Source organism: Antrostomus carolinensis, unplaced genomic scaffold, assembly GCF_000700745.2.
Source record: "Antrostomus carolinensis isolate BGI_N321 unplaced genomic scaffold, ASM70074v2 scaffold25546, whole genome shotgun sequence".
Classification (NCBI taxonomy): Eukaryota; Metazoa; Chordata; class Aves; order Caprimulgiformes; family Caprimulgidae; genus Antrostomus; species Antrostomus carolinensis.
The window spans coordinates 2,234-27,455 of NW_010320231.1; the positions used below are offsets into that span (position 1 = coordinate 2,234).

General features: G+C 35.0%; 1 protein-coding gene across 1 annotated transcript; it reads left to right on the plus strand.

Annotated features, from left to right (window-relative positions):
- Positions 1-4,740: 4,740 nt before the first annotated feature.
- Positions 4,741-20,538, plus strand: LOC104526162 (tau-tubulin kinase 2-like; the record flags this gene model as incomplete). The annotated part of the gene is made up of 5 exons (XM_010169541.1): positions 4,741-4,809; positions 10,002-10,149; positions 16,075-16,148; positions 17,162-17,302; positions 20,434-20,538. Coding segments are annotated over exons 1-5 (537 nt in total), but the record flags the coding sequence as incomplete, so codon positions are not given.
- Between the last annotated feature and the right edge of the window lie 4,684 nt (positions 20,539-25,222).

A 25,222-nucleotide genomic window follows, 5' to 3' on the forward strand; every position in this document is an offset into this window, starting at 1 on the left:
GTATTTAGAAAATATTCAGATTGTAAGTGTAGGATGCCTTTCTAGTTTGGACGTTCAAATAGACACACTTGTAAACTCCAAGACCAGAAATGTTTTAATTTGAACATGCTTCTTAGCCTGTCTAAAAAAGTGGACTTTACCATAAATGTGATGGAATTAGGACCTTTGAACATTTCCTGCCCTGATTTTCTCTTGATGCTGACTTGTTAAACTTTTTTTTGTTCTTTTAAGTTCTTCTTCTACTCAAAAGTAGAAAGTACAGAGTGGAAAGCAACTTCGGTAGATTCCAGTTAATTTACTAGTTTCTTAAATGAACTGAAGGCGGGCATATAGAGTTCCTAATAAGTGTAGGGAGTTCCTAATAGCAAAAGGTTGATATTATTCCACAGAGGAGGCAACAGGACATATGATTTTCCTTTCTGTGGAACAGAAGTAATCTTCTGTCCTTACTTGCCTTTGTCCTGAAACTTAGAGTACCACCATTCAGCCAAAATTGTCTGTGCTACTTTCTCAACCTTAGATCTGGATTTAAACATCTACAAAGGCTGGTAAGCAGAGATTGGCTTCAGTTTAGGGCCATTGCTAAGGAAACTATATACATACACACAAATTACATAAAATGGTTGTCTTTGCTTACTGAGCTAGAATCAGCTTTTACAAAATTTACTTTTTTTTTCCCCTGGAAGTTTTGCACTGCTTGTTTTTTAACAGCATATAATCTTTTAGTATACTTGGTTGGGGTAAATTAAAGAAGTCTTTTGTGGGGAGTTGTATGTACTTAAAAACAGTTAAGTGGATAGAAGAATTTTAAATGATGGATGCTGATTGTACAATATTCAAATCTGGATATAAGCACTAACCCTACTTTACCTATTCTTATGCTGTGATCAGTTCCCAGGGAAAGGCTTCTGTTCTGGAACAATGTCTGTACTCATTGTGTTGTCCTAGTTATTCCATGACCAGTCACCTGGAAATAAATTTGATGGAGGGCTAATTGCCTTTGGTTGTGATAATTCTGTTATCTTACACATTTCCTCTGATAGGATAAACTAGTCTGATAAGGAAACTGTTGAGTTAACGAATATAGAATTTTAAGGTATGTTGCAATTATAATGGACTGTTACTTTTTAGGAGGATTATAAAGAAGTGTTCATTGTGCAGAAAATAACCATACTGCCACCTACAAAACTGCGCTGCTAAAGGATTTGTTGAACGAGTAAGGGAAAGCTTTCACCTTAACTGTTTGGCATTAACTATTCATCTGCTTCAGCAGGATACTGAGTTTCTTAAATTGTTTAATAACATCGTAGGCTGTTAAACAGCTATGCTGAAAGCAACATATGGCTGTATTTCACTAGTACAAATGAGACTGTATATTCTTTTATGAGTCTTTTATTTGTCTGTGGAATTTAGAATGAGTCAAACAAACTGAATTCGTGTTCTTCAAAATTTAGAGAAGTTTCAGTTTCAATTTTGTCCTGAGCATCACCTCCAAAGAATGTATATTTATGTCTGTCCAAAAGTGCTTTAAATATAGTCCTCTCCAATATGTCCTTTTCCACATGAATTTGGAGAAGGCAATCATAACCTAAATTGCACCTACCAGAATACGTTTTCTGTTATTAGGTAAGATATTTATCCACTGCAGGACTTTAATAACTAACAGATTTTCAGTTATACAGTGTTAAGATCATTAGAGAACACTTCAGAGCAATGAAATGCAGTCTAGATCAGATTGTGGATGAAGGCTCTAAAGAAACCATATTTTTGCAGCAGTGCCTGAGTGTGAACATAGAGATGTATAAGCATCTGATAGAGTTGTGATTTAGCAAAAGTATTAAACTACTTCAGACTTAAATTAGGGAAATAAGACTACTGTCACAAAGAAATAAATCATCTTTTCTCCATGTTAGGTATTGGTATGACTGAGTGTAATTCAGTGTTGGTGTCTAACTCATTGTTGCTGCCCATTCCACAAGAAGAATGTGGAGCAAGGAGAGGATTTTCAAAGGAGGACCACATAAAAGACCTGTGGGATAGGAAGGAAGCTTAAAGCTTAATTTATTAATTTAGAGGAGGTTAAAAAAGGTGTTTAGATGCTTAAATGAGGTTAAATTACTGGGTGTGGAATTTGGTTTCCAAAATTGTGACAACGTCCTGTGGTAAGAAATGCAAATTAGACAGATTAAACCTTGAAACAAAGCAAGTCATGCTTACTGTGAGGGAAGGGACGTACTGGAACATATTACCACTGAATATAGGGGACTCTTGATCATTTGGACTCTTACATATTAGTGTGTGCTAATTCACTGAAGGGAGTGAAGTTATGTAGCCTGATTAGGTAGAAGTTTGGGCTAATTTCAAGCTTCCTGGCCCTGAACTTTGATTGTGTATAAATGAAGATTTTTTTACCCAGGCCATGCAGATGTTATCTACAGTAATACGGTACTTCTATGATAATTCTAAAAGTGTGGGATGGTTCTGTGATCCATGTATTGTACCATTGTGTTCTGGGCCAGTTACTGATGCTCTCTTAATATGCTTAAGAATCCATGGATGAATAGTTCTCAGAAATGTTTATCAGAGCTGTGACTATAAATTGTAATTTGAAAAGTTTGGGGTTTTTTTCCTAAAAAGTATCAAATCAGGTATCAGATAAAGGCTGATTACCAGTATTAAGATAAAAATCTAAAACCACTGTTGTTGTATCTTTGCTTTAATAAAGCATCTACTTTTCCTACAGGTGATGAATTTTGCTTGTTTGAAAGCTTTAGCAAAATCATATTTGCCAGTTTTAGATTTTGCTCCAGTGAGATGAATACTTCCTCCATCACTTTTTTAAAGCAGATATCAGAAAAAAATCCCAAACAACAAAGCCCTTGAAGTCCCAATATAGGAGTAAACATATTACTTAGTGAAGAGCACCACTTACTTTGATGTAACTGGGGGGTGGTGGAAGGGGAAGCAGAGATCTGAGCAAATGGAAAAATCACTGTACATACTCTAAGCACGTAATTTTGGAAACAGACCTTTTCCCCTTTGTTAGTGCCATTTCATTTTCTCTTTGACTTACTTAGTTCCTGACTGTGTTATGATAATTCTCTTGGAAAGAACAGTAATTATGGTCAGTGGTTAGTAATGTTAAGGGTGTTCACACAAATCACTATAGTTCTCTTTAGAATTTTGACCTTATCTGCAGGGGAGAATTTACCAGCACCAGCAGAATTTAAATTAGTTTAGTTTAACTTGATTAAATTGCAGGGTGGATGCTGTTACTCAGAATATACAACCTTAATTTGGTTTCCCTTCATTTGTTTGAATTAAACCAATTCAAGCTACATATTCTGAATGAACACTCTTTTACAGGGATATACTCCACTCTAATTTGAGATCTTCAGCTAATCCAGATTAATTTTTCTTCAGAGGAGCCTGTTTTCTTTGGAGTTGGTTTAAATGTCAGAATTTACAATTAAAGCAAGAAAGGCATAAAATGAAATAAGGAAAATAAATATGAAAGAATGTGAACAAAACCCTACAGTTACTGTCATATCAAACAAATATCTATCTTAAAAGCTAGGTCATTTAAGCAGTGGGTTGTTTTTAAAAAGCATAATTTAGTTCTAATAGCAAACTTGGCATTTGTCCACATGGAAGGGCATATTGTTAATTTAAATCAGAATGGTTGTACCAGTTTTGCATACCATTTGTGTGTTGATTCAGGGAGAAAAGAACTTCTCATTTTTAGTTTATGCTATTTTGGAAGTGATAGAAATAAACCCAAAGCAAATACACTTTTGCAAAGTCTTATCATTGGATAAAAGAGTTTGCACAAAGAATTACACTTGTATAATTATACCAGTGTAACAAATAAGCAAAATTCTAGAAAAGCTTCAAACAATTGAGATAAGCTTTTAATTGGTTTTAGTAGTTGCTGGTGGGAGCCATTATGGATGGGTTAATCTCCAAAAGACAAATTTTTATATTGCTATATAAAATTCAGTTTCGAGATGATTGCCTAAAGCCAGAAAATTAAAAAATTAAAGTGATAGAGTTACCCAAGACAAGTTGTTTTCTCTTTAGCTATTTGTACGCTGAAATAAACCAACAAAATTGTACTTTAGACATATTTAATCATAAGTTATCCTAGCTATGTGAAACACATTGTAAAATGTGGAATAGTCTGTATGCAATGCAATAAATTAAATTATAGTTCCAATTTAAGTATCTGGTTTTAATTTTTTGTTTTTTGGTTAATATTACTTAAGTTTATTATTATAAATTAATTATAGAACTAAATAATTAATAAATTATTAATTAGATTTTTAAAGTTATTATTAAAATTAAATTTAAATGTAATCATGATTTACAGCAATTTGAAACTGCCTGCAGAATATAACTCTGAAAATTTTTACATTGATTAGTACTATTTGGGATTGGACTTGGAGGTTTGAGAGCAAGCAGGTTAAAAAAGTAAGGAAGAATATACTTAAATTTCTTTCTGCACTCAAAGTTGTTTGTCTAGAATTGCAACATAAGTCACTATGGGATAGAAAAGCTAGTTACAATGCTAAGTGCGAAACACAACATTTTCTGTATTTCATGTTATTCTGTTAATCATTGAGATCCCATGTTCTGCTCTGTTTCTGCAGTCACTGGTTAAATGGAAGCCACTCCTGGGATCTGGATGGTTTCTACTGACATAGACTTTGCATAGCAGTTCCATCACATCAGGAGGTTGCAATGAGTGGAGGAGGGGAGCAGCCTGACATCCTCAGTGTGGGAATCTTGGTCAAAGAGAGATGGAAGGTGGTGAGTATGCCTTCCCGCAGTTCCTTTTCTTCTTTAAAACATGATTTTAAGAAGATGTAGTTTGCACTTTGAAATCTGTTTCAATGTTCTTGTGAGGTGTAGTTTACTTAATACTTACATTAAATGGTGAAAGGACTTTAAGAAGAAGTTATATGGATTTAAGGTGTTTTTTTTTTTTCTGGTAAGGACCTAGGAAGGCTTTTAAATCCTGAATTAGTGCCTATTTAGAGCACAACTGGAAGAGTCCTGTTAGTATATTGAATCCAATCAGCCAGTGATTATGTCAGTTCATTTTGGAAATTAGTCAGGCACCCTCTTGAAACTAGTTGGATTGTAAGATTTGTTACTTCTTACAGGAAGGTCTTTCAGGATCTTCCTGGTCTTCCAATTAGAAATTATTTTTGTTTATTATATTTTGTAGCATAGGTATATTTCTGGCTGATTTATATCCATTCGACTGTGTGCCAGTATTTGCTTTACCATAAATAACTCTGTTCCCTTTTGGTGTTCATATATTGGATTTACATATAGAGGGAAATAGTATACATTTGAAACTATTTTTGCTGGGAAAAACAGACTGAGTTCTCATAGTTCCTTTTCCATTCCCCTGATCACTTTAGAATTTTTTTTTGCTTGTGGATTTTTTTTGAGGTTTAAAAAAAAAGGGGGAGGTGGGGAGGGAAGAAAAAAGCCCCAGCCACTTCGTAATAGAATATTTTGGGTATCTCTGTGTGTTTAGTAGGCTGTCAGTGGATACTGAATCACTATTTTTTGCACCATCTTTGCTTGTATTAGAAGATGCAGATTCATTATTCATTTCAAATTCATATAGAGAAAATAATTTCAACTATCTTGTGCTCTGTCCTTTATTTAAAAATGCAGGAAGCTGATAGTAGCTTTGTATAGGAAGCTTTTATATTTTCTTTTGTGTAAATAGAACCTAAATGGCTATCTTTGAGCGTAAGTATTTGTAAAATACCTTCTTATATTGCATTTTAATATGGCAGTGAAGTGAAAACTGAAAGCATATTCTTGAATCAAATTGAATAAAATAGCATTATAAATACATAACAGTATGCTAATGTATCACTATCCACAAGACTACTCAGTTGTCTGATATGTACAACAGTAGTTTTGTTTTCTTCATTTATTTTCTTTCCTATGTAATGAAGAATTATGATCAGATTGGTGTGTTTTCAAAGGTTTTGAGAGTAGGCTGTTGTTCATCTCAGATTATTATATGTTTTAACTTGTATGTTTTCCAAATCAAGTATTAAAGATAGATGAATGACAGATATTGTCTATGGATAACTCTTCAATTTCTTAATTTCTGTAGCAAACATTAAGGATTTCTTGATGGTATCTAAGGCAATATACTTCTTTCTGAATTCAGGATTTCATAGGACAGTTTGGCAGTGAAAGAAAATAGCATGCAAATTTTAAAAATTCGTTAGTGCTTGACATATATGTTAACATAATTAGTTAGGGTCATAAAGTTCTGTTAGGTTATGAAGCATTGAAGTTTTTTGCTAGTGTTCTTGAAGAAGAATAGTACTTAAAAATGCCTTGTGTAGAAAGATGAGGTGGTGTAAACCAGTGGACTTTGAAGTTTTGGTGACAATGAATGCTGTCCCTAATTGTCACTAGTGCTGCTGATTGCTTCTTGTGGAACTCTCCCAATATCCTGTTTTTTTTTTTCCGCCCCATTGAAGAGTGGCAGTTCTGTAGTATGATTGCATGAGATTATTTTGCTGTAACCAGTTTAAGAAAATAAAAGTACACATTCTGGAAATTATGTAAAGATTTGCAGCTGAATTGCAGTTTCCAGAATTGGTCTTTGTAACTGTGAAAATATACCTGGATTTTGTGGACATGAATATTTTTAAAAACTCTGCTAAATTTAATTTTAACCTAGATATTCTTTAGGGTGATTCTATTTTGAAAAGTAAGCATAGAAAAGGCATTATAAAATATTTTTTCCTCAGTGACACTCACTCTCTACTAATCTCTGTATCTATTAGCATTTGCTTTTATCCTCTGTCAGTGCTTTTTTTCATCCCTCTTTTTTGCCTTTGAAACATTTATAACAATCCTGACTTGGTGAGACCTGATTGTAATCATCATTGTTTTTAGGTAGATTTAGGAACGTCATTCACAGTGTAAGTGAAAGTACCAAGGTAAAACATGTAGGAAATTGCATTGTTTAGACTTGAAGCATACAAAGAGATAGAAGTGGAAGAGAGAATGGAGAGAATGAGTTTGGGGTGTGAGATGCTGTGTGCAAAGAAGAGAAGCTTGAAACTAATGTACAAAATGGGAGAATGTGGTTCAGGTGTAAATGACAGCAACATGGTCCTTGTCAAGGTAAAAGACATTGAGCAGATGTGGCAGGAGGCCAGTATGACTGAACAGTCAACTTCTGTCTTAACTCAAAAGCAAAATGCAAGCGAACAGAAGGTGGAAACAGGGATGGGCTGCCCAAGATTAATATGGAGACATTGCCTCCGTGTGTTGGGATGAATATATAGGAAAGCCAGAGCTCAGCTGGCAGTTGAAACTGGTGAGGGATGTGAAAAGCAACGAGAAAGGCTTCTACAGGGACATTGACAGAAAAAGACAACCAAGGAAAACATGGGCTTGTTGCTGAATGTAGTGTGTTGACCCAGTGACAAAGGGTGTGGAATTTTTTTTTTTTTTTTTTCCTACAATCAAAGAGAGCTTCCTTTGTGCCTGGAATTACTGACTGACGTCATTATTGGATTTATGGTAATGATTCTGGTGTACTTTATCTGAGGATAGAAATTGATCTGTTTATTTTATTAGTGTGGTAGTGTGCTTGTTTTTTTCATTTTGTTTGTTTGGGTTTTTAAATTTTTTTAAGCACACAGGCAGAAATAAAACCTTTCAGTGGCAGTCTTTCTCAGTCTGGCTATTTTTCAAAGCTGGTAAATGAAGTTATATGATAAACTACTATAAGTTTATATAGGGGTAAGGATGACTGTGCCACCTCTTTCCTTTTCTGCTTCTCACCTTTTTCACCATGCATTCTCACTGTCTCTGTTGTGCTTGTACTATACTGAAAATTTATGGCTTATGGTGAAGACTACGGTCAGATCAGTGTCTCTGTTTAACTGTCGGAGCCCTGTTAATAGCTCAGAGCTCAGGTAAGATAATAGCATTACCAGACCAAGAGGTGGAATGGAAAAGTACAGACTTAAAATGACCAAATTAGTAATGAAACTACATCTTCAGGAGATATACAGATACACAGATACTTTATTTTTTAAAAATATATACATATATATAATCCTGTTTAAACTTGTTATTTTTCACAATGTTTAGATGACAGATCTCTTTGCTTTCCGTGAAGACCAACACTCTGCATATATTAAATACCTCTGAATGTAAGCAAATTATATTGAGTATTTCATTGGACTTGAAAGGTTTCTCTTTCTCACAATTTGTCATTATTTCAGAGTTAACCCTAGATTCTTAACTGAGGAGTACCTTAAGCAAGTCACTGAAGACACAAACTTCTTATTCAGGATTTGTGATACTCTGTACTTGAACTTGTTAAGTTCTTGAAACATGTAGGTTAAAGAGTAACAGGCTTAAGCCTGTGTTGGTAGTATGCATGTTACTCTGCTTCAGAGAAAGTATACAGCCTGTGTGAATTTACAGTCAACAGGTGTTGCACTTGAAGCAGATATTTAGGTGAGCTCCTTCTGTGGATCTGAAAATGTGGTGTGCTATCCTATGCATCTTCTTAAAGCTGGCAATGAGTTGGCAATGAATTGGCCAGAAGTGAGCAATGTAGGTAGTGCTCCGTATCATTTCTTCCTCATCTTAAGAATATTGAAATAGCAGTTGCTTGCTATGGTGAAAGATCTTCAGGACAGAAAGTTCATGATGAAATATTGAGTATTGTAATCATACAGAGTAAAAAGTTCATGTGATATCACTTGAAAAATGCAAGTAAGCTATGTGAGCATTTTGCATGTTGCCTTCTTCCTTATTCTTAGGGGTCTAGGCTATTTTAAAAAATGTTTTTCCTTCGCAGTCAGATGGCTGATTGTCTGGATTAGGAGACATGAGATTTATTTTCAGAATCTGAAGATAGGTCAGCATATTGCTGATCTTTAGTTCCCCAGAATGTTTAGGTGATATTTAATACCGTGTAATCATATAACGTTAGCAAATGTATGTGTTCAAAGGCCATTTAGAAAACTGTGTCAGTTCTTTCAAGGTAAAATATAGTAAAAATAGAATATTTTATATATCTTAGGATAAGTTCTTTTTGTCTCCTTTCTCTTTTATCAGCTTTACAATGGTAGCTTCAGGATACATCTCCATATGAAAGCATTACATGAAAGAACATTGACATTTTTGATACTGAAAACCAGATAAGTCTCTGTTCCTTGTGAACATTTAAAGCAGAGCGAAAACACAACTATTAATGTTTGCTCTGAATGTAGTGGAAACTAAAATGCCAGGAGCATTCTTTTTACCTCTTCCTAGCAGATGAAACTTTCAGTGGTTCAAGTTTCCTTAGTATGTCCGTTAATAACAATGGTAGTGGTGAACTGTAAAGAAATGTGAGTAAGGTTTAAAGTATATATTTAAAGATAATCTTAGCCATTTGTTATAATTTATGATTTAGCTATTATGTGTAAGTCACTGCATATAATCGAAAATGCTGTCTCGTTTCAGTAAGTCCAAGAACTTTTATACCTTTAGTATTTGGTATGCGTATTTCTGGAAGAAAAAAAAAAGAAAGATGACACATTTTAAAAATGTCACTGTGCATTTGTATTTGAAGGTCTCTGGGTAGTACGTGACTATTTGAGGAAAGACTTTATTCAGCATGCTGACTTTGGTCAGATTCATGCTGGGAATGCTAGTGCACTCTTTTCTTGTATTAAATACAGGAAGTTTAGTGCAGATGGAGATCAGGTGTATTAGCTTGTTTTCCTAGGATTCTCTTCCGAACTGTGGTTAACCATACCTTTGTAGATTATTCAGTAGCTCTTTTACGTACTGAAGGATATGATTATATTATGTTATAATGTGTTGGTAGTACAACAATGTTTGCAGTATGGCAGGCAGTACAAAGAAGTATTGATGTTTTGTTTCCTTTGTTTTCTTCTGTCTTTTAAATCTGTTTTTGTTCTTTATTTTTTTCTTCAATATAGTTGAGGAAAATAGGAGGTGGAGGATTTGGAGAAATTTACGATGCACTGGACTTGCTTACTCGGGAAAATGTTGCACTGAAGGTCGAATCAGCTCAGCAGCCAAAGCAAGTGCTGAAAATGGAAGTGGCTGTGTTGAAGAAACTGCAAGGTAGGGCTGTATCCTGAGTATGCCAGAAGTAGAATGTCAGTGTATTTTCTTAAAAATTCATTATAATCTCTATTTAATCATTTGAGTAAATATTCCCCAGGTAAATATTCTGCAGGTTATTGCTAAATGGTTATTAAAAGTGGAATATAAGCTCTTTCAGTTTCTGAAAGTTTTGCTACAATGAACCTTTTATTTGAAACAGGATGATATGAAAATAAAAAGAACAAGAAAAAATTAAATTGTTGCAACACCTGTACTCAACTATAGTTTATTCTGGATTAGTGTCTTCCCCTTTTTTTCTCTAGACTTCGTTGTTGCTGTTAGCTTTTTATTTCCCCTTCTAAGATGATCTCTTTTTTTTCTGTACTATTTAGTATTGAATATTTGCAAGTCCTTCACATAGAATCCAGAATAAGAATGTTTTTATTTCTTTGCCTTTGAAAGTATTGCCATGAATAATTCTAATGTTGAAATGGGAAACATTTAACAAAACCCCCCACAAACAAACAAAAAACCCAACTTTAAAATACTGTAACTTGTAGAAAAAAAAATTATTGGCATGTAGAGTCCTGAAGTACTTTTAGGGTTCAGGTCCTTGACCATTCAGAATCACAGCTTTGAATAGTTACTTCTGATGTACCTTTAAATACTTTAATGTATGAAGCTTTCAATACAGAGAAATATGCAATGGCTTCTCTTGATTGCTTTTCGCAACATAATTTTTTTTTTTTTTAAAAAAGTTTAAAGGGTAACTTTTTTCTTTAAAAAAATCTTTTGAATCTGTAAGGTTTTGACTAATACATCCGTCCCTGCCAGCAGCCTCATTTTTCCAAACTCTTAGCTTGAATAAAACAAAATCTGCATGACATATGGTGCTACCTAATCTGCTGTAAAGGTCACATTGCAGCAGAAATTGACAGCCTCTATAGTTTTAAGAGGGCAAACATGTCACATGTTACAGTGTTAACAAACTGTTCCTATGTTTATCTTTTTTTTTAAAGAATTTCACAAAAACATCTAGTATTACATAGTCAAGGAAGGAGATTCGGGGACTGCATATTACCTTTGTTTGAATTTCAGAGTTTCTCATCAAGAAATTAATAGTAAATTTCAGTATTACCAGTCATAAATTTAGAAACCATTTGTCGGGGGTCTTGAAAGAAATTATCTTATAGATAGTGAGTTTTGAAGAAACAAATACTCTGTAACTCATGGATTTTTAAATGTTCATAATAAATTTTTCAAATTTTCCAAGTTGTTTTCCCCCCTCCCCCCACATATGAGCTTGATTCTATTTTTAACAAAAACCAGACTCTTTAAAATAGTAAAGGTGAAGCAGCTAAAGTAATAAAGAAAATAGTAATAACTGAAATAAAATACTGGAATTTGGTAGCACTACAATGCCAATGTATTTGTAAAAACATGGCCTTATATATGACTGCATAACTGGAGTGTATTATAACTTTCTACTGTGGATTTAAGTATAGTGAAGTTTGAATTAAGATGTTACAAAAATTATTTTTTCTTAGTAAAAACTTTTTAACCTATTTTTCAAAACCAAAAATGTTTGCTGAAATAATAAAAATTTGATTTGTGAATAATTGCCATAGGGCCTTACAGAAGTTATAACTTTCTTACTGGTTTTCCTTTGGGAGTATAATTCCTTTAACAACCCAAGTCTTCCTGCAGAAGAGTCTCTGGCTGTACTGAATCATGGGAAATGCTGTTTCGATGGAAATAACAGAATAATGAAACACCTGAACAACTGAGGCAAATAATCTAAATAATGTATAATCTAAATACCTATATTTCAGTTATTTATTTTCTCAATATTATTTCTCTGAGAAAACAATAGAATTTTTTATATAACTGAAACTGATTTTGTGTTAGATCTTTAGAAGGAGCTCTTCTGACAACCTTCCTTACAAGAAAACAATCTAAATATCATTTCTTAATTTTTATCTCTTACTCTCTTGCATAGTTTTTAAAAAAAAAAAAAAGTTGGTGATTCCATGATAGTAACACGAGAAGTGACCTTTAGTCGTTGCTGTGCAAGTTGAACATTACAGTGTAACTGCACTTCCATTAAGTTGTCTACCTTCCCAAGTTTTCAGTATGCAAGAGCTAAAAATTTGAAGCAGAGAAAAAAATCGAGAAAAATTGACAAAAATGGGAAGTGGAAAACAATTTTATCATTACTTCTTGAAGAATATTTTTTATAAAATGCTTCATTTACCGTGTAGATTTTTTTCTTATTTTTGACAAGTTTTTTTTTTTTTAATGCAGATTTAGACCAGGTGAAATTGTAAACAGTTCTTTTAGGATATTTTTGTAACAACCTTCTAATAGCATACATCCTCTGTGACCAACTTTTATCTTGTTCTTCTATCCCTTTTTTGGCATGTGTGTGTATATATATGTATGTATATAATTACTATCCTTTTCTCAAAGGGCTTATGTTCTCTTACTTTCAAGGTGTTCTAGTTACCTTGGATATAAATCAGAGGAAAGAATGTAATTGTCATTAAAATAGTTTTTCTTGCAAATATTTGGAAAATTTGATCTATGAATAGCATGTAATGAGAGAAAGTGAGCTGACAGTGTCATTCAGAATTCTCTTGATGTGTGGATGTGATTTTTTTAAAAAATATATTTATTATCATGTAGAGTTTCTGGGAAAATTATGGAGAAACCAACTTTTAGGAAAGAATTAAATAAACAAGTGTAATATGTCTCAAGCCAGCAAAACAGCTCTTCCAGTCTTTACTAGAGCTAGGCACATTCTCAAGGTTATAAACAAGCTTTCACATGTTTCTGAATTAGAATGTTATTTCACAGAAACTGTGAAACTGAAATGGGAATGGCTGTTGGCAGAAGTGCAGGGATGTACTATTTTTAATTATTTTTGCTTTCAGAAATTTTGAAAATTAAAACAGTGTGGTCATTCATTGCAGGGGTGAAATGAGTCATAACTTTGTAGGTATGCAATGAAAAACTTCAAAGAAACTTTTTAAGACCCTGATCTAGCAAAACATGCTTAAATATGTGCATAGTTGTATGACTTTTCTCTTAATTTTGCAGAAGTATGTTCACTGATACGGCCGTATATTACAGCTTAGTCATCAATTGCATCTTTGAATTTTTTTTCCCCCGATAATGATGCTGTCTCCTAATTATTGTTATCAGAATACTGTTTAACTGTTAAAATTCTGGTTTTGTTATTGTTGGGTTGTTTGGGGTTTTTTTTAAAGAAATCTGCTGCAACAGATGGTTGCTTTGTTTAATAATGTTGTTAGGCCATCTGTTCCACAGTCAGATGGAAGAAGACAGATTTATCACATCTCACTCAGTGAGAGTGAGACTCGCTCATTTGGTTTCTGTCTCACACAACCTTACAGCCTTCTTCCTCACTCATTTGCAGCTCTCTGGCACAATTTAGTGATGGGCTGCACCTGGTGTAGGCTGAGAAGCTAGCTGTAGTGATACACTGCAGCCTGAGGAATGGCATGTAGGCTTCCTACCCTCCCTAGGAATCTTTTCAAGGTTCACTGCAGCCTATTACCATCTTCTTCACCTGCTCCCCAGCCCTGTGGCTCTCAGGTGTGAGAAAATACTGTTTTCTCACTGGGGGGAAAGGAACTGAAGGTATCTACAAAGGTGTAGTAGCTGCGTATGGCCATACTGGAGTGGCAGAGGATCATGCTATTTGAATAAGGTGTACAGGCACTACTTCTGTCCTTTCCCGTTTCCTCAGATTTTTGTACAAGTTAATCTTCAGAGAGTTTACCAAACAACTGGAGTTGCCAATCCATTTAAAATAGGGTTACTCTGGCCAACCTGAGTTCTTACTGAATTTGTCAGATGAAATCTGTCTGTTTCTCTGAAGATATTCCTTCAGCATACTCACAGTGGCTGCAGGATGAATCATAAATATGTGAGATGAGGCTTCATTAACTGGAAACTGCAGCAATGAATATGCAAAATTTCATCTTGACAAATTTACTGCAAATCCTTTTTCTTCATAAAATTACATTGTCTGTAATATTGCCTGTCTTACTTAAACAAATGGTGGAAGGAAAAAGTGGAGGAAAAGCGGTGATACTTACAGCTTAGTACTTACATATTTGCAGAAGTTGTAGAGATTTCTTTTAAAATAATTCTTTTAAAATAATTTCTTTTGATGAATCCTGTACCATTTTCGTTGTTTAAATGGGCCTGTTTTAACTATATGTGGCAGGGAGTTTCCTGAGGAAGCAATAAACAGGCAACCACTCTTCTGTTGAGTGAAGTGAGAATACTCAAAAGCTGTAGGGCCAAGTTCTAACGTTTTGATGGAGTTATGAGTGCAGCAGTAACAAAAACTCCCCCCACACTTGTAGCTAGCGGTAATGTTTTTTTGAATTTTTTAATTGCTTTTCTCCTATCTCTTATTTTTTTTTCTGTTTATGACATCCTGGTAATCCTAAGAGTAAAGAAATTAATGAAAAAAACCTTGAGTGGCACAAATTTTACACAGCTTTACCAGGCACTTGGCGACCATCAGCTTTCCCTTTGCTGTAGCTTCCTTGGTGTCTGAAATGAAGATGAATGCCCTGAGGGACTTAAAACCTACAGTTCCCTGTTCTGTTGTAGACTGGGGTCATAAGGGGTCCCAGCTTCTCTCCAGGTCAATGAACACAGATACCAAAATGACAGTGAGCTTGCATTCATTCCACTTCTGTTTTGCTCCTGCAGTCTTTGGCTTGCCTTTTTCTCTATTCACCTGGGGAATCTTATGCTTTGACTTAAAGTTGCAAATAGTAAAGAGATTATTTTTGACCAGCCCTCTTCTCCTCCACAGTTTGCTTGTAGGACAGGAGAAGGCTTTAAAGAAAATGGGCTTAAACCAAACTGTGATTTTTTTGTAATTTTTTTTTTAACTACTACAATTCTTTTATCTCTGCTTCAGTATACCTGAGCTGAATTTGTCTTTTATAGAATCATAGAATCATAGTGGTTGGAAAAGACCTTTAAGATCACCGAGTCCAACCATAAACCTAACACTACCAATTCCACCTCTAAACCATGTCCCTAAGCACCTTGTCTACCCGTCTTTTAAATACCACCAGGGAAGGTCACTCCATCATCTCCCTGGGCAGCCTCTTCCAATGCTTGGCTACCCTTCTGGTGAAGAAGTTTTTCCTAATATCCAATCTAAACCTCCCCTGGCACAACTTGAGGCCATTTCCTCTTGTTCTATTGATTGTTACCTGGGAGAAGAGACCAACTCCCACCTCTCTACACTCTCCTTTCAGGTAGTTGTAGAGAGCGAGGAGGTCTCCCCTCAGCCTCCTTTTCTCCAGGCTAAACAACTCCAGTTCCCTCAGCCACTCCTCATAAGACTTGTTCTCCAGGCCCTTCCCCAGCTTCATTGCCCTTCTTTGGACCCTTTCTTTTTTTATAGCTAGACAGCAAGGATCATGTTCTAGAAAAAGATATTAATAAATCGTATTAGTTGAATTATATATTCTACAATTTTTTAATACAAAACGTGACCCAGAGGTAACTACTGCTGTTTTCCTTCATTGTGGCAGCTGCAACTTATAGAAAAAGAGCAATAATGACTGGGAATGTTGTCTATAACAAGCCATCAGCTTTGCAAGAAAGTAACTTTTTCCCAATCAAAAATGTCTCAAATTTGTGGACGTTTAGGCATGTTGCCATGTATGTTTTCATAGGGAAGAGTGACAGCTGTGGTAGGGCTGCATATTTTATGGGTAGAACTGACATTGGTTTTACAGCTGTTGAACTGTGGGGGTGCAGGGCTTAATTTATTAAAGATCTCTAAAGAAATATAACTATCTCTTCCAGTAATTTGCTAGGTATTTAAAGGAATAAACCACAGAATTTCATTATTAATGGCTGATTTCTTTCTTTTTCTTTCAGGAAAAGATCATGTGTGTAGATTCATTGGATGTGGAAGGAATGACAGATTTAACTATGTGGTCATGCAATTGCAGGTCAGTGTATCAACAGAGCTCAAAGTTTGCTTGTATGTTTTGGTTTATTAGCCAAGCATCTATGAAAGTACCAGTAAAATTTTAGATGATGATGAATTGAAAAAACCACTTGGAGATCATGAACGCATAAATTGAGCATATCTTTATATCTTTATCCTGTGATATCCTTTCCATAATTCTCTCAGAAAGGAGAAGGTTTGCATCCTCAGAAAGACCTGACTGTTGAAACAGTGAACTTGATGTCTTCTGAGATAGTTCACGTTCCTTTGAAGTCTTAATTTGAAGATAGTCTAAAATATATTAGTCTGCATTTTGTTGGCTTTTTTGATGAAAGTGGAAAAAATACCATTTGCAAGTAAAAGAAAACACTTAATTCACTTCACTGAAAGATTTGTTCCTGTGAAAATGGCTAAAATGGGTGACTAGGACTTAAAGTTATGAGATTATTGTTCTCTGTCAGCTTGGTGAATATGAATACTGGAAAAAGAAGTGTGCTCTCGTTCATACTATTGGTTATCTGTTATTTTGATAGACCAACAGTTCTGTGATGTCATGGGGGGGTGCATTTCCTGCATCCTATATTTTTCATCTGTTTGGCTAAGTCATCTAAGATATACTGTGTAATTAAATAAATTACATACTTTTCTTTAGAGTGTAAAGACGTTTTTGTGAGCATTTTCCCAGTGGCCTTTTTTGAAGTGTGACACAGATGCAACATTAGCTAATAGTGTATGTTCTAGTCTTCTAATAGAGATTAGTTTGGTCCATGTTATTTAGGAGTAGAAAGATACTGAGATCCATATTTTCAAAAATAAGAGTCAAAATTTAATGTTGGAGATACTCAGGGACATATACTCATTACATTTAGGTGAGATGTGCTATCCTTGCATATGAAAATAGGTAATAATTCTGTGGTTAACCATGAAGAACAAAAGAAGAAATAGGAAGATTTTATGCTATCTGTGAATCTTGATATTAGTATTTCTTTATTAAAATATCCTTTTTCCGATCAGGGTCGGAACTTGGCAGACCTGCGTCGGAGTCAGTCTCGAGGAACATTCACCATTAGCACCACTCTGCGGCTTGGGAAGCAGATTTTGGAATCTATTGAAAGTATTCATTCTGTGGGATTCTTGCACAGGGACATAAAACCGGTAAGTTTACCCATAAAGTCAAAACATGCAAGTAATATATACTCATGTAATCATTAGATGGCTGCATAAATAAGAATAGATTCTATACTAGATGTTAAAATGAAAAAATGAGAAGGGACAGGAAATTGAATGTTTATTCATCAGATAGGGCAGAATTTTTTTCCATTAACTAATGTTGGATTGCAACAACAGTAACTTCCATCTTTGTCATCATTGTCTCCAGTTACTTAGGCCTCATTGCAATTTTCTGTAGTTAAAACTTCCAGCTCTTATCTGTAGCATCATGCAATCAAGAGTATTTGCCATGGGATATGATATAATGAGTTTGGCTAATGGGCATTGATATCATCACTTAATAAATCTAAGATAATAGATACTAACTATAGAGTGTATTTGTAAGAATTTCAAAAGCAATTTTTGGTATATAATATATTTATAACAAACAAGGAAAGAAAAGACAGACTGTAAGAGAAAACTATTCAGTTGTTCTATTGAACTCATGAAGTTCAACAAGGCCAAATGCAAAGTCCTGCACCGGGGTCAGGGAAATCCCAAACATAAATACTGGCTGAGCAATGAGTGGATTGAGACCAGCTCTGAAGAGAAGAACTTGGGGGTGGTGGTGGATGCGAAGCTCAACATGAGCCGGCAATGTGCGCATGCAGCCCAGGAGGCCAACTGTATCCTGGGCTGCATCAAGAGAAGTGTGGCCAGCAGGTCGAGGGAGGTGATTCTCCCCCTCTACTCCGCTCTCCCGTAAGGCCCCACCTGGAGTGCTGTGTCCAGTTTCTGGAGGCCCCAACACGAGAAAGATATGGACCAGTTAGAACAAGTCCAGAGGAGGCAACGAGGATGATCCGAGGGCTGGAGCACCTCTCCTATGAGGACAGGCTGAGAGAGTTGGGGCTGTTCAGCCTGGAAAAGAGAAGGCTCCGGGGAGACCTTATAGCTGCCTTCCAGTACCTGAAGGGGGACTACAAGAAAGCTGGGGAGGGACTTTTGACAAGGGCAGGTAGTGATAGAACAAGGGGAATTGGCTTTAAGCTGAAAGAGGGTGGGTTTAGATGAGATATTAGGAAGAAATTCTTCCCTGTGAGGGTGGTCAGACACTGGAACAGGTTGCCCAGAGAAGCTGTGGCTGCTCCTCCCTGGAAGTGTTCAAGGCCAGGTTGGATGAGGCTTTGAGCAACCTGGTCTAGTGGAAGGTGTCCCTGCTGATGGCAGAGGGGTTGGAACTGGATGATCTTTAAGGTCCCTTTCAACCCAAACCATTCTATGATTCTATGATTGTGCAATTATAATAAAATGAATGTTGTTCAAATCTCATTAAGACAGTGCCTTCCTTTTAGCGTCACACTTTTCTTTTTTATTTTTAATTTGAATTTATTCCTGAAATCACATCAACTATTTTTAATATTACTTTATATTAAAAATATCATTAGAACTCTGAACTTTCAAAATTTGTAAATGAGAAAAAATAAGCAAATCTTATGTTTTCTAATAGACACAAATATGGCTGGTTGTATTTGGCATATACAGCTAAACTTCTTGTCGGATGAATGATGTTTACTTCTTGTCAGATGAATAAGTTTCTGTGCATTAGGGAATTTTCATTTTCATCACTTCTACCTTGCAACTTTTTATAAAACTTGTATGCTTCCTGCCCATCCCCAAGACTTAATTTAATAGGGAAAGGACATAGAGGCAGTTAATGTCAAATAAAATAGGTGCGAAGGAGGTCGCTGGAGCGCAAGATTTTAATGATGAAAACAATTCAAATTTTGAATGGGAAATATGTCCTTTATGGCTGTCAGGATGGATTTGGGACATCTTGTTATCTAGCGGTATCTTGGAGTCTATGGGATGGAAATATAGAATGCTTTAGGGGATGGAAAAAACCCCAGAAAATTAAATGTTGAGCCAGGATAAATAGGAGAGTGAGGCAATCTGAGCTTCATAAAAGAAAGAATTTTTCTTCCCCTTTAGGAGTTAACATTGTGACTTACATATGCAAAAGTAAGCAGGATTACTTTCCAGCATGCAGTTTTCTAGACTTGAAAATACAAGTCCATTTTATCTTTTATCATCTAGATACGTTACATTAAAAGCAAGCTTTGTGCTGAACTGAAATCTTGAAATCCTTGATTGGCTATTTGCCTCGTGATGATTAGGCAATGCTGAAATTCTGTTCCTTTTAAAATAATGTTGATCACACTCATTTCAATTCATAGTTTCAATTGGTTTTTACCCTCAACCTTTGCCATTGAAGCAGCTATGAATTTCAGATTTTAGAACAGTACTGCTGTTTCATTTAATGGAATAAGAAAAGTAGTTTTTCTAGAATTAATTGCATTAAGCTTCCAGATTGCTCAAATGTGTAGTATCAATTCCATTTCACAGGACTTTTTAGCTTTTTTTTTTTTTTTTTTTAATATCATGTAATCCATTTTAAGGAGATTCGTTGGGGAGAGACTTGGATGGAATCAGCCAACATGTTCAAACATCATAAACTACCAGTACTGAAGAATTTTTCTTAAAGGGATAACATGGAATGTTAATCTGTAGAGGCAAATGAGAAAATGTAATGAGGTTTTTCAACATGAATTACCTCTGTATATCTTCACTTGGAGTTTCCAGCTTTTACTGTTTGTTTACTTTGGTGGGGTTTGTTTGTTTGTTTTAAACCTCATTCTTCCTCCTCCCCTGAAAAGGAAAAGGCAGTTTGCACCCCTTATTCTGTATTCTGCATATATGATATTAGTGCCTTTGTTTAGGTGAACTTGTTAGCTCCTAGGTTGGTAGTTTTTTGAAATGTCCAAATCAATATGTGAGTGGGTGACGTGTTTACAAAAATTCTTGCTAAAAATTAATATAGTGACGACATAAGATAACAATCTCTTTGGACCACATAGGCTGCTGTTCAGGTATGCTAAGTTGTATGTCTGATTTTTCTTAATGTTTTCTTCAAATTTAATAGGGTTTAGTAGAACTGAAAATACGGAAGGACAGAGAAGTAGAACATGGATTCTCTATGGTTGTGTTACTGCATTAATACATGTACATATTGAAACGTGTGTGTCTGTATATATATGTGTATCTATATATCTATCTGTATTTCTTTTTCTTTCTAGTCCAACTTCGCAATGGGACGTTTTCCTAGCACCTGTAGGAAGTGTTATATGCTGGATTTTGGCTTGGCACGGCAATTTACCAACTCATGTGGAGATGTCAGACCAGTAAGATTTTTACACAGTTGTCAACTTGATTAATTGAATATGATAATATGCTGTCTTTTTTTCTGGAGAAGTATTGGAGTTGCACTGAACTGGTAACTGATCTAGACTTGACAAACATCATCTCAGATCAGAAATGCCATGTGATTTATTGATTATATTAAAAGATTGGGAGTTGGAAATGAATCAAGCTTCTGATTTTTTACTTGAGGCGGAGATGTAGTCTGTGATTTTTTTTTGGATAATCTATCCTTTGATTTGGAAAATCAAGTGACAAATAGGTTTTCATTAAATATCAGAGTAATACACCAGAGCTGAATTTCACTTGGTATTACATGCTGCATAGAAAAGTCTATATAGGAGAAAAACATCAAACGCTAAACTGAATATATAATATTCTGAAAGAGAAAATCTGAATAAATAAAACAGTGATAGGATACTAATTATAATATATAACAGGACATAGTTAAGTGTAGTTGCTGTATTCCCATGCGATACAGTCTGAAGAAAATTGTAGAGAAAAGTGTATCAATGAGGACATTACAATTGTAAGTACAGTAGAGCCTCCCTAATTCATTGGCAGGCAGTCCTTGTGTTAATTTCAAAGTTTGAAAATTAGCAAGTCAGTGCCATGGTACATGGTGATGTTTTAAAGAAACATATTTTCTTTATTAAACTAGTTTAGTTTACATTGTTATGGGAATACTGAATAATGTACTAGTCAATATTCTGTATCATATTTGTTAATGTGATACAATTTGAGTGGTAAAAGCCATCTTGACAGGTTTTTCAATTTTATTTTGACAAATAAGTTGGGAAAGTGGCATATTTTTGTGTGCAAATTGTGAGGTATGTGAATTAGTAAGGTAAATTAGCAGGGTTCTGCTGTACTCTATTCCTTCAGCCATAATGCTGGACACTGCAATGAAAGCAAAGAGCAGGGGAGACCAACAGAGTGGCTGCTGCTGTTGGAAAGGTGAGATAAACATTTTTAGTAGTTTAATTTCTTTTTTATTTCTGTGTTCTTGTTGTGTTCTGTATGTTTGGCTGCTTATAATGTTTTTCTAACTGACCTAGAATTTCAAAGACAAAACAATTCCCAAGATTCCATAATTTCTATATATATATAGACATCAATGGTAGTATTTTCAGCAAAAATAGGTGATAACAACAGAAAATTTAATATTTCTGCTATTCTTTTGTAACAACTCAGCTCTTGCCTTTTGTTTTTCATTGCAGTGCCCTACAATGTAACTGAAGTAGTTCTTCAATTTAAGCTGTTTAGAATTTGCTGATAGTGAAATCCATAGTAGAGTGGCAGTGAGGGGGAAAAAAAAGGCAGTAGTTTTATTTGTACTTGATAGTCAGAAATCGCTCTTGTATAGATAGCAACCATACTGTTGGCCTTGCTTACTAATAAAATGTGTTAATGTTTACATTAAATGTGCTATGTGCTTCTCCTTAAGGCTATCCTTCTTCTAAACTTCATTAGATTTCTTCAGCAGGTACCACAAATAACCTGGAACAATGTAAAAACATATTCTCCAAGAAACAGTATTGTATTGGTAAAACCTGTTCATTAGTTGAGGTTGATTATTAGATTTTTATGTTAAGCCTAATTTTTTATATACCTGACCACCACAAAAGGAATCCACTCCCACTGAGATTTTACATATCATCTCTGAGTCCTTGAACACGGTATGGTCTAAAAGAATTGGTAGAGAAGTTTTGGAAATTACAGTATCAGGTTTTAGTCCTTTGGCAGTTTTGTATGTCCCTGAACATTAATGAATTCCTGGTGGCCATAATTCTGTTTATTCAACTCAAAAAGATGGAAGAGGCCTATATGGATACTGTTGAAAGCAGAAGAGTTTAAGACAGGACCGTATTTCCCTCCAGAAGTCATTGGCCAGCACCACTGGCTGTGACTGTACATTCCAACAGGTGGAGATAAAAATTTGAGTTAGCTTCAAGACTGGTAGGGAATAGAGTGTTATGTAGTTCTTTGACAAAATGTAATTTAGACTGGCAAGGGAGTTGAAACTAAAAGTAAATTACAAGAATAAATTATCATCAGTTTTATAGCATAAATCTTCTTGTTAGTATAGGTACTATTCACTTGACTGAAGTTCAGACAAGAAGTTGAAAAGAGGTCCTTATGGTGAGGAAGACTTTTCTGTGAAATCAGGTCAAGAAGCAAAGAGGAAATGAGAAATTTTTCAAACCTTTAAGCTACCCAACATTACACTCTTAGTTAATTCCAGTATGTTGTACCAAGACAGACGAATGCAGCAGAGTTCCATAAAACTTCAGTGATAAGGTGTTCTTGTTTCAGATCTGTTATAAAAAAAGAGATTATAAAACTTGGGAACCCATGGTTTTATTCCAGTACTTGACTGAAGTATGTGCTGGTGGCTACTGGTATGTTCAACCATCCATTTGGATCCTTCTGCATTTCTGTTACGCCTGTGCTTATTATAGTCTGAATCTTCTCTTTTGTCTTTTCTCGCTGGTTTCCTTTCTTCATTTACCTCCTCATGTTGCTTTGCTTCCAGTTAGACTAGCTTCTCTCTTACTTGCAATTTTGGTGCTCAGTGGAATAGTACAATGCAACTAAGTGAAATTTTCTTTGCTCTCAGTTTCTTTTCTTTGTACCACAGTGAAACCTGAAACCATTCTGAATGAGTGTGAGAAAAGAAATCCAGGCTGTTTCAGCTCTGGATTGAATTATGCCTCATGACAGATAGAACACTTGAAGAATTTAGGTGCCTGATTCAAACAAGACTGTATTGAGTTTGCAAAATTTAATTTTTCAAAAGCTCTGACATAATCAGTTTTGGATGGCCAGTAGAATATTTTTTGACATCATCATGGTACACTCTCAAATCCCTCCTTGTCTGTCTTCATTCCGAGGCACTCTGGGGATACAGGCTTTCTGCAAATTATTGTGGGGGTTAATAAGCAAAACAAACATTTGTTTCAGCTGCATTCAAGAACAGTTTGAAATGATTTGCTGGATTAAAAGCAAGCAGCTACAAAAGCAGTCATCTAACATGAAGAATTTCAGCTTAAATTGGTAATATGCAGAAAGTTTCAAGTGGCTCAATGCAGAATCTTATATGGAAAGTAGTGGCCAATGTTTAAATATAGATTTTACTACAGGTGTCATATATGATATGTTGGCAGTGAAGTTCACAAACAGGCAGCAGTGCTGATGAGTCTGGGGAAATTTTGATGGAGTTCCAGCAATATTCCAATACAAAATGTTTACACTTTAATATAGAAATTAAAATTCATTCAGGTTAGAGAACTTAAATATTTTTGATGCTATCTGTAGTAATTACTTTTTTGTTTCACATTGTTACTACAGTATTTACCAAACATACCTGTTCTCATTACAGAAAATGCATTGATGACACAGACACTTCCCCAGCATGGGCTTGGTTCTCCCTCATCTTTTCTATGGTGTATAGAACTGCTCTGAATATTAGTTTCTTAATGTGCACTTACCTGTCTATAATACTCTAAATCATAGCCTATGGAACTACATCTTCCACACATCATATTAATTTCTCATCTTGCTGACATTCTTTTCTACCTTCACAAAATGGCTGCAGAATTAAGATAGAAGGAGCTCTGTCTTCCATGATAAATTAAATTATTCTCTAGAGTAAATAGATGTTATTAGGGCAAAAATTATTCCTAGGTTTTTTGTGCACTGTAGGCAAACAAAGCCTGTGTTTAAATACTGCTTATTTCTGTTCAGCTTGAGTGTAATCTGTCTTCTCCTTGGTGGGAGCACTGATTTCTTGAATTCTCATTTGATTGTTGTTTATTGCTAGAGATGCTTTAAAATGAGGCATTTGACACATAAATTAAAATACATAGTTATTCTAGTTTTATTCTGATTTACTGTGAAATAAAATAAGGTTTATCTCACTGTTTTCTTTCTTCTATGGTACAAAGTTGACAATAAACAAAGCTGCTCTAGTTCAGTTTGCCTTGAAATTAATAGTGGCTCGTATATTAATTAGTAATTTGAAATTATTTTATTTCTTAAAAGTGTTTATTAATGGAATTATCTAGGGATCATAATATAACCAAGCTTGCAAAGAAAATTGTGAAGGTAGATTAGTCTACAATTCAAAGAAAATGTTTACCTTGTCTTTACTGAGAGATGTTAGTGTCCAGAAGTTTCTGGAATTATGCCATCAGAACTCATTTATAGCTTCTCTCACACCCATGTCATAACATACCATCTATTGACATATTTTCCTGTACTGGTTTTTCTTCTCAACATTACTAGCTTTTGTCTTCTGTGATTCCTGTCGGATTCCTCTCCATTTTTCCATACAAGTCTTAAACCTGCATCCATATAGTTTCTTCCTCTTTATCTTTGGTGACAGTCTTCCTTTATCTGACTTTCCTCTGCCTCCAGCTTCTTTCATGATTTAATATCAAGTTATCTTTCTTCAGCATTCCCCTCTCTAGTTTTATGTTCACTCCTTTTCCCCTTTGTCTTCAGATATCCTCATTCATAAACACATTTTTTTAATCTCTAGGCACATGATTCATGTTCATGATGTCCCTGTTCCAATACTGTTTCCTTCTGTTCAAACTAAAACTGTGTCATCTGTCTGTAGTATCTTTGTATTTTATGATGTGCACAAGTCCATGGGACCTGATG